Here is a 17,125-nt window from a genome sequence, read left to right as displayed (position 1 = left end):
TTCAATACTTTCTTGCTCTGTTTCGATGCTGCAGAGTGTGACGTTCTGTCTGCTGTCACTCAGTGCTTGCTCATTTCTGTGGGGGGTTGTCTTTAGGGAAGTGACGCGCCAACTGAAGGAGTTCTCCGCCAGCAAGAGGATGAACACCGGGGAAAAGGTGAGGACAGACTGATGTTAACCACGCAGCCATAAAAACAGAAAGTGTTGATGCATTTATCTACGTTAAAGTCCCATCAGTTGTTCACCACGTTTGACCCCATCCCCTGGGGAACGGTGACCTGCAGTCACCATTCGGTGGTTTAACACCCCAATTCAACCCCTTAATGCTGAGTGTCAAGCAGGAAATTATTGGATCTTGGGTATGACTTGAATTTGGACTTGAACCCACAAAATACCACTCTCACGGTGGACACTCAACCACCAGGCCACTGAGCTTTCCAAACGCGATCTACTCAGACAGGGATGACTGTGTGTTTGGGGCTCTGCAGAAGCTTACCGAGGTTGGTGTTCACAGCGTGGAATCAGAAGTTCATTAAATATTGGTGGGTTTTGTCAGGAAGTGAGCAGCAGCAAAAGGAAGCCTGCTTCCCTCTGACGCAGAGGCATTAGCCTGAAAGTGATGAAAGGATGCCTGGCTTTTTTTAAAGACATTAAAAGATAAAAAGCTTGTCTTTACCCAAAGACAGAGTTGATCAACGCTGGCTTTATAAAGAACATGATCTGGTTTTATATATCAAACCGTTCTTAATCCAAATGAAATGTTGCTTATTGACTGTTGCACCTTATGTCAGTATCGGTTAATTTATTTAGAATTTAGACACATTTTCTCAGTAATATTCTCAGATTTTAGTGTTTTTGTTTCACATCTCACTGTTTGCTTTGCACATGACTACAGTGATCCCTCGCTATAACGCGGTTTACTTTTCACGGTTTCGCTACTTCACGGATTTGGATCGTGCATTGTGTTCTGCATTCTGATTGGCTAAAAAGTCACTCCGCTTCTTCTCTACCTGTGCGTCAATAACGTTGCAGTTTAATATGTACACGTATGTAAAACAGCTTGCCAAATTTACATTACGTCCGTGCAAATTCTCTTGCAATTTCGAGTTTCTCTAAAACCCATAGAAAAAAGAGCGACAACTGTCTATCACTATGTTCTTCTCCCGAACAAACACACCTGCACCGCGGCTTCAAAAGAAGAAAACACTGCAGAGCGGAGTCAGGATGCAGCGGCTCAGTCTGAAGAGCAGTGAAATACACCTGAGTCACTATTTATCCGACTGTACTTTATATTTTTTTCTTAATCATTTTAAATTTTCTCCCGTTTAATCCAATTACTTGGGTCGCGGTGGGCGGGGCTTATCTCCGCAAAATGAAGCCTTCTGTTCACATTGATGATTAAAATTATTATTTGACAGGACAGTACAGAAGTTATTTGTTGAAAAAAACGTTTTTAAAGTACTTTGATTTGTGAAACAAATGCTTGAGCCTGTAAGATGGTTTGTTCTTTCTTTTCAATGTATAATAGAGTATTTAATTGTATAATAATTGTTAAAGAAAAATAAAGGTTTCTACTTCACGGATTTTGCCTATCACAGGTTATTTTTGGAACGTAACCCCCGCAAAAAACAAGGGTTTACTGTATACTGAAGTCTGCTTGAAGAGTTTCGTGAATCACAATTTTGTTGTGCTTTATTACACTGGAGTTCACTTCGTTTTGAAGGCTGTTATTGAATTATTTTCTTGCTATGTTTTAACAGACCACTATGAGGGATCTGTCACAGATGCTGAAGAAGATGCCTCAGTACCAAAAAGAGCTCAGTAAGGTGTGTGCACGTTGCTTTTCTCCCTGAACATGTGTGTGTGTGTGTTTATGCTGATGATGTGTTTGTCTCCTCCAGTACTCAACCCACCTGCAGCTGGCTGAGGACTGCATGAAGCACTATCAGGGAACGGTGGACAAGCTGTGCCGCGTAGAGCAGGTGAGGAAAAAATGAACGACCATTTAGTACACAGGAGGAGATTTCTGCAGGCTCCTCCTGCTTGCAGATACATTTTGCTGTTAATGCTCAAAAAGGATTTTTAAATAGAAACATTTACACAGTCAAATGTGAAAGTCTGCATGTCTAAGAGGCCGAAGGCTCTCTGGTGCAGGATTTGGCAATGGGCACAGACGCTGAGGGAGAGAAGATCAAAGACCCCATGAGGGCCATCGTGCCCATCCTGCTGGATGCCAACGTCACCACATACGACAAGATCCGCATCATCCTGCTCTACATCTTCCTCAAGAATGGTGAGGCTGCCTCCCTTCTTATGTTGGGCATGGTTGATGTTTTTTTCTGTCTCTGCTGATAAATTTCTCTCCGTTTTTATCAATTTAAACAAGAATGTTAAAAATCCCATCTGAGTGTGGGAATGTTGTTCTCTGCATTTGATCCCTCCCCTAAGGGGTGGTGAGCTGCTATTACAGCTATGTTCAGGAACCGTTGGGTGGTTTAACTCCCCCCCAAGCCAACCTTTTAATGCATTAATGCATTGGTATGACCCCCACCATGATTTGAACCCACAATATTGGGACAGACGCCAGAAAACATCACATTTCTTCAAGATTTTTCAGGAATCTGAAGGTTTTATGTATCAAATGGAAAATAAAACTGTCTTTTTTTTCAAAATGGCAGCTTTTCTGGCTGACTTTTTGATTTGTTTGGTCGCCTATGGGTGACCAACAGGTCTGTGTCATTTTTCATATCTTGATACGTTCATATCTTATGTTTTATCTTTTTTTTCAGCTTTAGCCAACGGTTCATGGATTCTATTTTCACAATATTCCTGTAAAAAAGTGCGCAAGCAGCAGATGAAAGCCACTTTTATTCTAGTATTTTTTCTCAAGTAGCTTCCAGGTGATGCTGGAGTAGTATGAAGCGAGTGATTAAAATCTCTAGGAGTTTAATTTGTAGCTGGTAATACAGGCGCTTTTTTATTTTTAAGTCTTACTGCCTCTTACCAAGGTCAAAGGTCATCAGAGCCTTGGATGTGTTTGTAGACTTTAGCTGGCAGTGTGCGTGAAATTCCATTGAGGTCCTTCAAATCAGTTTTCTTTCCTAAATGTTTAGGAAAATGGGAAATTTGACACTTTGTCGCAAAATGTTTGCCAAGCCGTAGGCCATGTGGCCATCCCATAATACTTTTAAAACTTCCTGTGGATATCCCCGACACGTGTGTTTTAGTTTTATCAGTGGATTTTGAAATATTTTTTAAGCTCCAGTACGTCCAAAATGTATTGTAGGTTGTGTGTAAATCTTGGTGGGTTGTTGAGTATGTGGTGGTGGTCAAAGTGTGAAGAATTGTGAAAACACTCTGGTCCCTGCAGTCCAGCACTGCTGCTGCAGAACTAACTAAAACAGTAAACTTTACTTTAAACTGAAGATATGCAGGTTTTCTGCAGATGCTATATAATCATACATAAAGAAAGATCTCCCGAAGCAGACGAGCATATCAAATGTAAACATAGGTGTTATTGTTGAGTTGAAGCAGAGGCCTCAGACTCACAGAACAGAGAAATGAATGCAAACAGAAAACCCAGAACATCAGAATAAAGAGCATAGAAAGAGGACTAGCTGAAGGAGAATAAGCAAAGACAATAAGTCATGCAGAAGAAAGCTAATATGACATGAGAAGACGCTCTGTCAGGTTTTGTGGTTGGCCTGTCAAGGTGCAGGAAAACAATAGCATGGACTTAAAATACTAAGGACTAGTGCACTGCATATATGTTGACCTTTGTTTCGGTGCAGAAAGTTTTTCTGCTTTTCTTTTGCTGTCTGAAGATTTGTTGTTCTACTGACGCTCATGTGTTTTTCTTGAGTCGGACAGTCATTTTTCCAATCATTCCAACAACACATAACGCCGCATTTTTCTAATTTGTGTTTTTCCCTGATGGACATAAAACCCGTTGGTGCAGTTGGGACAAAAGCCACAGCTTTGAAATAAAATGTTCTTTTGTAATGTATATATGTTCATTTTCAATTAAGATTAAAGCATGTCTTCGTCCAGATTACATGTTATTTCTTTCTCTTATAAAACGGATCACAAAACACACAAGTCTAAAAGTTTGCCCATCCCTAATGGTAGGTAAACTGGTTCCTGAGCGTAGCTGTAACTGCAGCTCACCGCCTCCTAGGGGAGGAAAATCCACACCGACTAAAGTCATGAACGGAAACAGCTCAGTTGATCTGACTGTGACAAAGGAGGAGAGCAGCAACCATAACTAAAAGGCGGAAGAAAAAAAAAGAATCAAGTTAAAATTCAAAATAAAATCATTGATCTGAACAAAATCAAAAGTTTTCACAGAAAAGCATCACAAAAACAGACAAATAGCTGTGCAGTTTTTCCAGGAGAGCAAGGAACCTACAAAGACGGCAGGAAGTGTTCTGCACACATCTAACCCACAATGTGACTCTGACTTGAGTTGTAACGTGTTGAGTTCCTTATTTCAGTTGCTTTAACCCACAGGTCTCAAACTCCAGACCTCGAGGGCCGGAGTTCTACTTGTGTTATAACCAACCTACTATTAAAGCTCCTTTTTGGCTAAACACACCTGATCCAGGAAATGTGCAGCAGATGAGGCAGGATTTCTGAAAAACCAGCATGACGAAGCCCCTGCTTTAAACAAATGTAGCATCTGCTAAAAGATTAAAGTCTAACTCTGATCATGTTTTGATGTAAGGGCGGCCGTGGTGCAGTGGTAGGGCGGTCGACCCATGATCGTAAGATTGCAGGTTAGATTCCCGCCTTGCACGCATGTGTCGAAGTGTCCTTGGGCAAGACACTGAACCCTACCTTGCCTCTGGTGGGAGGTTGGCGCCAGTGTTCGGCAGCAGAGCCGCCGCCAGTGTGTGTGAATGTGTGTGTGAATGTGTGTGTGCACGGGTGAATGGGACTGTGACTGTAAAGCGCTTTGGGCCTTCGTAAGAAGGTAGAAAGCACTATATAAGTATACGCCATTTACCATTCACCAGTTTTTAAACGTTTTCCCTGTGCTCTTTTAATTATGATTATGCTGGTTTTAGCCACAAACACACACAAAAAAAAAATTGGTGTCGTTTTCCAGGACATAGTTTCTGCAGAGCTGTAGGAGTTCATCAGGAGTTGTGGGCGGGGCTGTTGTTGCGGAGCAAGCCCCCCCCCCCCCCCCCTTTCCCTTCCCCGTTAGGGAGCAAAGTGGGGAGTGTATTTTCCACATCACAAATACCGTATTTTCCGGACTAGAAGTCGCACCGGAGTATAAGTCGCACCTGCCCAAAAATTCATTATAAAGTAGAAAAAAAACACAGATAAGTCGCTCTGGACTATAAGTCGCATTTTAACTTTCACAACCTTATATGACACAATCATAGCAGACTGTTTATCTAATAATTTCACAGTAATTTTTTCTCAAACTTATTTATTTATTCTTTTCATGAAGCATCATTGGCCAACTAATACTCTGTTTTCATTCTGTATTTGTAGAAACTGTTTTCACTTTTATTGCATTCTGAATCTATGAAATCATTGGAAAATAGAATATTATGTTGTTAGCCTTCAAGATCTTACTGTAAAAAAAAGTTTGCTGATTCTCTGAGTCACTTAACATACTCTTAACACTTAACATACCTCATCCATCAAATTGACCCAGGAACATCATCTCTGTTCCTCACAAATGAACATAACAGGAGGGTTAACAATGTATTTATTTCAATTTATTTCTAATATAAGTCGCTGCGGAGTATAAGTCGCACCCCTTGCCAAACTATGAAAAAAGGGCGACTTATAGTCCGGAAAATACGGTACGCTCTTTTTTCTAACTGAAATGTTTTTTTCTGCTTCAGTCTCCAGTTTAATTCTTTTGATAAAGACGCTTAAACAAAAATAGGAGGTTCCCTTTTTTGCTATTGGTGTGAATGCGCCATAAACCCTCACCCTGCTAACGTACAGAACATCAGATTTCTGACCAAAGAGGAACTAGACAACTCAAACTCCAAAATGTCCATTCATTCTTTTTCTGAAGCCGCTGAATGCCTTATGGCATCATGGGGTTGCTGGAACCTATACCATATACTGTTAGGTGACGGCAGGGTAGTACACCCAAGACAAGTCCTCAGTCTGTTACAGGGCCACATACTGGCGTAGTCAAGGGACAGTTTAGAATCTCCAATCAAGCTATGCAGCATGTTTTTGGACTGTGGGAGGAAACTGGAGTGTCCGTCAAAAACCACACATGGATGAGGAGAACATGCAAACTTCTCACAGGAAGAACACAGCCGGGATTTGAACTGCTTTGCTACCCCCCAAAAAATGAATTAATATAGTAATAGATGCTTATTTGCACTTCAGACATAAACTGCTGTTGTTCTGTGTCTGTTTGTTTTTTTGTTTAGGAATCACGGAGGAGAACCTGAACAAGCTGATCCAACACGCTCAGATTCCCCCGGAGGACAGTGAGATCATCACCAACATGGCTCACCTGGGCGTCCCTATCATCACAGATGTGAGACCCCCCCCCCCCCCCCCCCTCCTTCCCGCTCTGTTGTTCCCAGCTTCCATCATCATTAGCTTTCATCTGCATTTGGAGCAGACTCTCAAGCCTTTAATTTGGTTTGTGTTCAGACTGGAGATGTTTGGTTTCCTTAAAGTGAACCAGAGTTTGTTTCCTCCAGTAAACCAGGACAGATTTTCAGTCTAAATACACCAAAGTGGACCCTGGTCCGGGACCAGGAACCTCTCTGCCCCTACCTTTGAGGGGGTCTCAGTTTGTTTTGCAATCGAACTGAGCTTCAGTCCGCCCTGAGATTCCTCAGTCTGACTACACTTCGTGCCCGAAGCAGAACAACGGGACCAAAACGGCCATCGTAGCCGGTCATCACGTGTTGTAAACACACCAGGAAAAAGGAAAGGGAGGAGCCACGGACAAACACTAAGCAACGATTATCTTATTATCAAACAGAAAAATGGGCCCAACTGCTTACCTGTTGGAACATTTATTTTAACACCACTGAAAACACTTCTTACATGCTTTGTTACGCTTTCGCACGCACTGCTGTGACATCACCCTAAAAGCTACCTAGTAGTTCCTTAACAGAATTCTCTTAAAAACAATGCCATAACACCACAACCATGAGACAGCAGTTCATTGAAATGTGATCGGATCAATTCAGACTCATCAAAACCATTTTTAAAGGTCCCAAGAAAGCGAGTAAAAGTGTTGCTTCTTTCTGACGTTGATACAGACGTTCAAAATTGATCAACGGAATATAAAGTTTGACTTAGTAAACTATCCGGACAACGACTGCAAAGCGCAGGACTTCCATAATTTCTGTCTCCAGTTGTTTTGCCCCGTTCTCGTAATTCCTGGCCAATGACTGAAGAGATCATTAGTCATGTGGTTTTGTTTACAAGCTTTGGTTTGAAATAGGAAAGTCCGGTTGAAAGGCAGTCTGAATACACACCAAATAGAAGGGTTCAGGACTCCATCCGGACCAAATTAAGCGGACTCGGTCCGGACCAAATGATTTTTTTCAGTCTGAATAAAACCTTAATTCAACTTTTAACTCAGATAATTCAGTTCTCCTTTTTTTTTGTCATGCCATTTCTCTTTAGTCGACCCTCCGTCGGGGGAAGAAGATGGACAGGAAGGAGCGTGTGAGCGAGCAGACCTATCAGCTGTCCCGCTGGACGCCACTGGTCAAAGACATCATGGAGGTTCGTTGTGTGCAGTTATGAAGCAGATTTTAGTCAGATCAGATATTTTCTCACATCAGCTTTGGTGAAACTTCAGACTTCAGCCTGAGGCTTGTAAGGAAGGATTTTTAGCCTCAAATGAATGTGAAACCCTTCAGAGGTTCTGTTGCATTGATCTTCTGCAGGACGCCATTGAAGATAAGCTGGACACCAAACACTATCCCTACATCTCTACTCGCTCCTCCGCCTCGTTCAGCACCACCGCAGTCAGGTACTCACACACACACATGCAAACACCCCCCCACACGGACACACATAAATGTACACACACAAAAACACGCAAAGACACATGCACACACACAAAAACACACAGGCATGCAAACACACACGTACATACCATCACACATGAACTGACACTTAAACACACACACTTTAACACTGACACAAACACACACCCATACACACACATAGAATAAGCATATGGCAACACAAACGCACAGACACACCCACAGGCTAACACACGCAGACACACTCACATGAACACACATGGTAAGGTAAAGACAAAGAAGCATGTGTCAAATAAAAGTAAGGATCAAAGGAGAGCTAATGGTTGCCATAAACTGCTTTCAGGATGCCATAATCACGGTAAAAGACACATTGATTTTTTTCAAATTTCAGCTCTAAATTTCAGCTCTAAATTTCCAAATGTGTACTTCAGTCATTTGGTTGTAAAGCTTGTGTCAACTGAGAGAAAACTTTCAGGTAAAAGCCTAAGCCAACAGATGATCTGATGGTCTCAAACAAACTGGGCTTTTCCTTCTATGATGTCTGGGCCCGACTAAGAAAACAAAGTAGCTAATAAGTTGAGTTTTTTTTAAGATGAGCTACATAACGTCTATGATCCACCTCGTGTTTCTTCTCTGGCAGTGCTCGGTATGGACACTGGCACAAGAACAAGACACCTGGAGAGTACCGCACCGGACCACGGGTCATGGTCTTCATCCTCGGTGGTGTGTCCTTCAGCGAGATGCGCTGTGCCTATGAAGTCACACAGGCCAATGGGAAGTGGGAAGCTATCATCGGTAAGTGGCCCAGCACTTGAGGGTGCTTCTGGCAGGAGGCATTCAGCAAAAGATGGCTTTTGAAGGACTCACCTCTGAGTCCAAGTTGAGGATTTATAAAGTGGATGACAAGCTCTTTGCTGAGTCAGAGGAGAACGTTTTCTCTGTGCGGTTGTCAGATTCTTGTACGCGTCTGAACTACAACATATCTAAATGTTTAAAGAAATAGTATATAGTTATTACTCATCTGACGTCATAAACAGGCTTTATGTATCCTGTAGCTGGTCCCTGCTTATGTGTTATTAGGTAACGCTTACATTGAGGTAAATGTACATTTCAGCCATGGCAGTGCAGCAGATCTGTCTCCTCGTCTATCTTCTGCAGTCTGATGGTGGTATGACAACACTCGACTAGAATGAATTGGATTTACAAGAGCATATGCAAACTTCAGCAACTGTGCTTGTGTGCATTAACCTTTAGACTGTGAAGCACCAGCTGAAAGGATTCCAGCTATGTGAACTCTGCAGATGCCAGAAAACAGCTGTTTGTTTTATGACCTTCAGACCATTTTTAAGAATGAACAAAAAAACAAGATTTTTATTTCAAAAAAGAATAGGAATTATGATGTTTGCTTTAAAGATGGAGAATAATACTCAGGCAAATATTGATAGCTGTTGAGCTGAGCAAAGACAATTCAAATCTCAGGAGCATAAGGACATTAAATTTACTGATCCCAGAACTCATGAGTTTGAGATATCTGATTGGAAAATGCTGTCCCATTTTTAAAAATACAGTACAATAATGGGGTTGTAAAGCTGTTCACGCTGCAATTTGTTAGTTAAACAAACAAGCAGGAATAAGAACACAAAAACACAAGTTACTCATCTATGTTTGAAAAGAAGAAAATTCCCTAAAAACGCCATTTTTGCTGCTTGTTGTCTCATCATTCTGTGACTGTCTGGATTTCATAAATGTTTTGTGTTATTTTGCAAAGAAAAAAGAAGCAATCTTCCACATTCTACACAGATGTCACAACCGAGCTGACATGTGCGTTAGGAAAGTCCTCTGTGTGACGCCCTCTGTGCTTTCTAAACGTCTCAGTTCCTCTTCTGCGGTCTTTGTTAGAAGTGGAGTGTCTGTTTTGTTGTGCTCTGCTTCAGCTACTGTGTTTCAAACAACTGTCTTCTTGTGTGTCTGTGCGCTACTGCCGTTATGTGTGTATGTGAAGTGCCAGCGGTGGAGTGTGTGTCTGCAGGTTGCTTGTGTTTAACCCTTTTGTGTCTGTCTGGAGAGCCTGGGGGGGAGAGGCGAAGCAAATGCTGTGAGACGCCTGGTGAAGCCGCCTCTGTTCCTCCACAGGTGCCACCCATACTCTCACCCCTACCAAATTCTTGTCGGACCTGCAGCATCCCGACTTCCGAGAGTCCACTAAGGTGTCCTTTGAGGACGCTCAGCCCTCAGACGAGTGAGGCAGAGACAGATTGGGAGGGAGGGAGATCACAAAAAAAGTAAAGGCAGCTGCACAGAGAAGCCCTTTCTGAACATAAGGGCTTCTTCCTCCTGGTTCCCCCTCCTCTTTGAACGCTCAGTTTTATGTTCCTCCACCCTTGTCCTCCTTGTGTCCCTCAGAGATGGACACTTCCTCACTGCATGGACTCTTTTATTAGGCTGCATGATGGCAAATTCAATCATGCACAAAGATTAAATTGATCCTATGCAAATGGTTTTGATTTGCTGATAAAATTGAATCAAACACGCATCAATATTATATTAGTTATTATAAGAATTTGTAGAGGTATCTTATAAAAAAACAATCACAAAAGGTTGTGGTAATATCTGTAATGTCTGTGCTTGAGGAGGTCATGTGACCATCCCTGCTGCTTCCAATCATCTTAGTGGAATCAGCTGCACCTTTATGGCCATCCTTTGGATGCACATGAAGGTGTGGTCTGTCATCTTGATCTCCACAATTAATCTACCCCAACATCTTTATGAGCTCCCAATGCCTGATTTTTGGATGTGAAGCAAAAGACAGACACCTAGAGTTGGAAGCGCTAGCTGCCTGACCTGACATGAGCTTGAATTGATGTTGGACATCAGATACGAATTCTCAGTTTTATGGTGTATTTTGTGTTACTTTGTGTCGTCGTCACGCTGTCGCTCATCACTTGCTCACATGGATCCCAACTTGTCTGTAGAGAAGCCGGATTTAAATGAAATGCAGCCAAAAACACAGCTGATCAAAGTGAAGCACGCTCTAAAGACTGTCTTAAGTTGAGTCGTAGCAACTGGACTTCAAATATTCTCCCTCGAAACGTTTTTGCGGTTTCAAATCCAATCTCAAGTCCAGTTGCTGTGACTCAACTTTAAGACAACGTCACCTAGATAAATCAGAACCTTTACTGACTGTTGTCAGCACGTTGAAGTCTACCCAATCCCATGAAGCCTCTCTGCACACACTGCATGCCAGTGCTGCAAAGCTCTGGGTCTGATGTTTCAGGACAACAAAAGAGGAAAATGACAGAAACATAATTCTGTTCCCTAAACATATAAACCACTACGACTAATGCTAAACAAAAAGTAAATTTGTGTTTGCTAGATTCTTTTTTTTTTTTTAACCAACAAAGTCTCTTTCTTTGTTCGTTTCCGTTTAAATGTTGCCACATTTGTGGGGTGAGCAGCAGAGGTGAGTTTATGGGTTCCATCTTTTAAGAAGGGGTCAAACTGCTGTACGGTCTCTTCAACTCTTAACTATGAGTCTGTTTGTGATAAACTGGTACCCCCACTTGACTGATCTAGGTTAAGCCCATGCATCAAGACCAACAGCCAAGTTGGTGTAAAACCATTGCATTATCTCCAAAGTTTTAAAAAGCAGGAGATGCCAGAAACAGACTGCAAAGTGAGCACCCCATTGTTTCCTGTCTTTGGGAGAAGCAGAATACACGGAGTCAATCTTCTGTATCCAAAAGGCTTGCTATGACTGCCCGTCGCTGTCAGACTCGGTTGGCGTCTGCCACACTGTTACCTGAATGTTTGAGGGAATATAAGTGGATTTTCTCCCTATGGTGTTTAGATTATATTACAGATTACATTACATGAAATGTAGGGTCGTTCAGAACACATGAAGAACACTGACATTTGCGCATAGGAGCATCTTTTGATGAGGCAGAGGAATGATGTGGGCCAGTGTTTCCTTTATCAAAGGAGCTTTGTCGTCATCTGAGTCAATCTCAATAAAGAAATATGGAAATGAGCTTCTACAGCCAGGAATAAATCCACATGTCCACAGTCTAAAACTCTACTTTCTAAAAACGGAGAATTCCTTCATAGTACAAATGATGATGACGAAAGAACCTGCCCACAGTTGTGATTCAAAGCCCCACTGAACACGAGTGAGATCGACTGTTTGTGCCAGAGGAACCAGCTACAGTAGCCGATTGATTTGATTGAAGAAGAAACGCTGGTTGAAGAAGGCGAAGGTCTGCAGGGCCGTGTGACCACCAGGAAGGGTGGGGGGGGGGTCTTCTGCTCATCACACCGTTGCATCTTCCTCACTAATGTGGCTCCAAATAAAAAAAGAAACAAACAGATTTCCAAAATTAGATGCATTAAATGCCAAAAAGCAGCAAAAAAAAAATCAAACACAAATGTTCATGCTTTGATACAAAAAAATAACCTGAGAAGTCTAAATTTTACTGATCTGATTTATCTTGACTTATTGGTTAACCAATTCCTTTTAATGTCAGACACAGTGACTAAATAAATACATTAAATGAATACATTTCTCTGCGATAGAAAAACTTGTTTTTAGAACACACAAATCTTAAACAAATCCCAAATTTGTGCCAGGGTATCTGGGGGTTTTGTCCTCAAAAACAGTAAAGGTGGGTGTAAAACTCGTGTTTCTGGGCCCACAAAGCTGTGTGTTTGTGGGACAACAGAGTCATGGCCTGGACTCGGTCCTCTGTCTTAAGTGCGTCCACCCGCTGCTGTGGCCGCTGCAGCATCAGGCGGAGCTTTGATCATCTGTGCCTTGAAGAAACATCTAGCAGAAACAAACTATATAGCTCCAGTGTGAGTGAAGATGTTCAACAGGTGCAGGGGGTAAATCCAAGCATCTCTCTGCCTCTTTTCTGATCCACTCTGAAGATGTGACCCATCAGTGCATCTACTTCAGTAGACGACACAAAACTGGCAGACAGGTAGCTTTACTCCAGCCAGCACCTTTTGGGTTTAGCACTGTCTGAAATGTGTCTTCAGCTGTCAGTACGGCAGCAGCTGTCACACTCTGTTTTTGGACTAGATGGCATCTAGAAACGGCCTGCTTCTGCTCCTTTTTTGCCTTTATGTAAAGACTTTTTTTTAACTATCTGCATGCGGTTTTTCAGCCATTTGTTGCCTCTGAGACGTACAGCAGTAGCATCATTGTAAGCCGCTCATTTAGTGGAAAAACGTCAAATTTATCAGGTTTGTCCTCTGTGTTCTGTCAGAAATATAACATTGACTTGTGTTGTTATTCAAAAGTCTTCTAGTTTTTGTTGTTTTAAAAAAAACACTTTTTCTACATGTCAGTTTGGAGGTAAGGGATCTGTAGTATTTACTGCTGTTAATTTATTAAACCTAAATTATGTAAGTAAGATGCCCCGAAAACCTCAATAATCTTAGGATGTTGTAAATTTTATTTTTAAAGCAATGTTAACAGAGAGTCAGTCAAAAGGTTTCATTCTGAAACAAAAAGAAAATAACTTTTTTTTGTTGAAAACTGAAGCAGCAAAAGTCTAAAACATGTTCTATCATTTTCTCATGATGGAGGACATGTATTGAGACAAATTAAGCTTAAAATTGCATTTGTTAGTATGTCTTTATTCAAATTGTTGTAAATCAGGAGCAGACAAATATTTGTATTTGTTATGTAAAGAATAAGCTGGGCAGGCCACAAGCTCCCTGCTCTGCTCCATTCTGATGCAGCCCCTAATAATCATAACCAAAAAAAAACAAACAAACTTTTAAAATAGATCAAAAGATGATTGGAGTGGGTCTATCAAGACTTAATTCGCTGAATTTCAGATGTGTGGTCTGTGTGGAAGTTCCTCCCATGGATTTTTGTGCATGTTGGAAAGTCCATAGAAGAATCAATTCATAAACAGTTACAATAGGGAAGTTTAAAGCATCAGTTCAATACATAAGATCCATTGCTGTTCTAAGTTTTCTTTTTGGTATTTTCATCGTCTGGTGTTTGCACTTTGGCTGCTTTTTTATTGTGTTGTGGAAGAGATGCTGCTCATCTGCTGCAACACTCAGCTGTTTCAGAGATCGTCAGACCTTTCAGGCACCCTCACTAAAGCTGTTGGCACATTAATGACCTGCTGACTAACCACTTACACCACCATAACTTCAGGCTCTCGTTAAACATCATGTGAGACTCCTCCATTTATAGTTCACTCATAACAAAACGACACGTTTCTATAAACCAGTGTACAAGTCTAATGCTTTTCTCTTGTGTGTGTGTGTTGTGTGTGTGTCTCCAGGATCGACCAGCATCTTCACCCCCACCACCCTTCTGGAACAGCTGAAGGCCATGAACAAACCAGACGAGGAAGTGGCGAGCTAAGATCATCCAACCACATCTCTATGCTCTGGTCCTCAAAGCCCCGCCTCCCTGTTTTACCGCCAAAACTCCCCCAACCAGATCCTTTATGTGTATGCATCTTGCTTGAAAATAAAAAGTTAGATTCTAAAATATAAACATATATGTCTTATGAGAGAATAAACTGTTGGTATTCTAATGTTTTTGCAACCTAAAAGATTTAGTAAGAACTGAATATCAGAAGAGAGTTTGAAACAGAAAGTACCAAAACGGCACATTGTTCCCCCTCTGGGTCGTCTGCCGCTCTCCGAGGGGATCATGCTGTAAAATAAATCCGTCTCCATGCAATGTGTGTGTAAACAAAAAGTTCCCGCCCATTTTGGTGTTCAGTAGCATGCTTGGATTTGTCTTTGTTTCAGGTGTGAGTGTTGTTTTTTAAATGTTCAGGTTGAATACGCCAACAACACGTTTTGAGTCTCTAGGACGGGGAATATCCTGCTGGAGAATGTGCACATCTGAAGAGGGAACATCCTTACCCGGGTTATGTGGGGGCGCTCCCAAATGTTGCTTTCTGTGGCGAAGCTGAACGTCTGTGACGTGAGAGCAATGTTTGATCCCCCTCCTCTGAAGAAGCACAGAGTCGGACAGAGAAGAATAATAGCTGAAGTGGATTTCCGATCATTGGTAGAGGTCATCACAGAGACTGATACTCAAAACATAGTCGTGGGTCGAAGTATTCAGTGAAAACACTTGTTTGAGGAACATAAAACAGCCCCGTTCTGCCCTTCAGTCTGGCTCTTTAGACTGTTTTTTTCGTAGCACTTTCCCTGAACTTTTCAAACACTCCACATCCTAAATGTTGAAGGCCATTGCTTGCCGATATTTAAAAAGGGCCGTTTGTATTTCAGTATTGTATCCTGTCGGATCCCGTCATGGTCCTTGGCGGCGTTGGTTGGGCCATGCTCGGGGTAGTGCTGTGTATTTGTTGCGTCTTTGCTGTTGAATGGTGACTTTCCCGGCTTGCTGTAGTAAAACTTTTCCTTTAAAATGCCAAACGTGAAGCCGCTGTGTTTGTGGTGCTTTAGCTGTAGATGTTAGTGAAATAAAAACATATATCATTTCTCTGTCTCTTTACTTCTTCTGTGCGATGTAAAATCCTTCTGGTGAATGGCTTTGCAAGGAAAAATAAAATATTCCCCGGCCACTTCTCTGTTCCTTCCTTTTTGAGTTCTATATTGCACTATAATGCATTTTGTGTGGCACAAATGCTTGATTTTTGTTTTTTTATTCTGTTTGACGCTGTATAGGGTTAATGCTGTTAAATCTTTTGATTTAAATCAAAGTAATTTATTAGTAGAGAGTGATGCTGAAACATGAATTTGTCCTGAAGTCGTCTCACTTACTGGGATTGTACGTTTGCAAGTGTTGAAGCACAAAAAGTACTTCCATGTGTTAATAATGTGTAAGGCTGTCTAATAAATTGGCTTCCATTATACCATACACTATGCTTCTTTATTTTGGCTGATGCACTCCCCCCCACCATCCCAGCTTTTCATACCCTTGAAAGCTCAGACATGAACAGTGAAATGTATTTGTGCTTTGCAGTGGAGGAAATAAAAGTTGTCTTGTTGATTTTGTGGGTTTACCCAACAAAAAAAGAAATGGTCAATCTGTCATTCTAATGAAAGAGGGAAGATCACAAGGAAAATCAAGAAATCCACTTAACCCTTGTGCTATCCTAGGCACGTCACGTCAAGTACATAAAGACATTCTCAATGGATCGCCAATTTCCGGAGTCACCATGGAAACGCGTGTTGAAAAAAAGAGAGGGCTTTAGTGAGACGGAGTCTGAGATTTTTATGACGGCTATGAAGATTATAAATTTATTATTATTACATTTATTCAACCTAATTTCTTACGTCTATAAAACTCAATAATTGTTTATACAACTCAAATTTACATATTTATTTAACTAAATGTCATATTACTCCAATTCAATTAATATTTTTTCCATCTTAATGAATTATAATTCTTGAACTCTCATATGTCTAAGTTTGAGCCAGCAGATATTTGACATTTGTATAACAATAAAAAGAGCAAGTCGATATGCAGTTGGAGAGTACATCCATTTAGGAATTTTCCAATATAGTCATATCACATTAATTGACTGTAGGGGTGCTATATAAACTCATCATCTTCTACCTCCCTCTCACTCATGGTGCAGAGACATAAGCACAGTAGGACAAAATAACTCGGCAAAACACAGTAAAACAGCTAAACAACTAAATACATTTGGTCAAAAACCCACACTTAAAGCCAAATCCGTCCAGACAGGCAGAGGGAATGGTATCCCACAATCCCTTGCGCTACCGATCTAACAGCAGCACCAAAGTTACACCTACTTAATTGAATTAATTTGAATGAAAAGTAAAATAAAGTAAAGTAAGTAAAGTAAACTTACTTTACGGGCGGCTGTGGTGCAGCGGTAGGGCGGTCGACCCATGATCGTAAGATTGCAGGTTCAATTCCCGCCTTGCACACCCATGTGTCGAAGTGTCCTTGGGCAAGACACTGAACCCCACCTTAGCTCTGGTGGGAGGTTGGCGCCAGTGTTCGGCAGCAGAGCCACCATCAGTGTGTGAATGTGTGTGTGCATGGGTGAATGGGACTGTGACTGTAAAGCGCTTTGGGCCTTCGTAAGAAGGTAGAAAGCGCTATATAAGTATACGCCATTTACCATATGAAAACTACATGTTATTTTTAA

The 17,125-nt window shown here is 41.5% G+C and overlaps 1 protein-coding gene across 2 annotated transcripts in view; it reads left to right on the top strand.

The window, feature by feature from the left end:
* The window catches only part of LOC101163425 (syntaxin-binding protein 1), a 37,671-nt gene extending 21,810 nt beyond the window's left edge, over window positions 1-15,861 (top strand). The window contains exons 11-20 of one of the 2 annotated variants that reach the window (XM_011482064.2): window positions 97-157; window positions 1,761-1,826; window positions 1,902-1,982; window positions 2,155-2,293; window positions 6,414-6,523; window positions 7,633-7,734; window positions 7,899-7,984; window positions 8,641-8,795; window positions 10,134-10,282; window positions 14,303-14,430. In XM_011482064.2, the coding sequence (XP_011480366.1) occupies window positions 97-157; window positions 1,761-1,826; window positions 1,902-1,982; window positions 2,155-2,293; window positions 6,414-6,523; window positions 7,633-7,734; window positions 7,899-7,984; window positions 8,641-8,795; window positions 10,134-10,243 (910 nt within the window). In that variant the 3' untranslated portion in view covers window positions 10,244-10,282; window positions 14,303-14,430. Of the gene's footprint in view, window positions 1-96; window positions 158-1,760; window positions 1,827-1,901; window positions 1,983-2,154; window positions 2,294-6,413; window positions 6,524-7,632; window positions 7,735-7,898; window positions 7,985-8,640; window positions 8,796-10,133; window positions 10,283-14,302 lie in introns of both variants that reach the window. The other variant, XM_011482065.3, reaches the window with a different exon arrangement.
* Window positions 15,862-17,125: the final 1,264 nt, after the last annotated feature.

Source organism: Oryzias latipes, chromosome 12 (genome assembly GCF_002234675.1).
Source record: "Oryzias latipes chromosome 12, ASM223467v1".
In the NCBI taxonomy this organism is placed as follows: Eukaryota; Metazoa; Chordata; class Actinopteri; order Beloniformes; family Adrianichthyidae; genus Oryzias; species Oryzias latipes.
The sequence above is the reverse complement of the archived record's forward strand: the minus strand, read 5'-3'. Positions and strand labels throughout refer to the sequence as shown.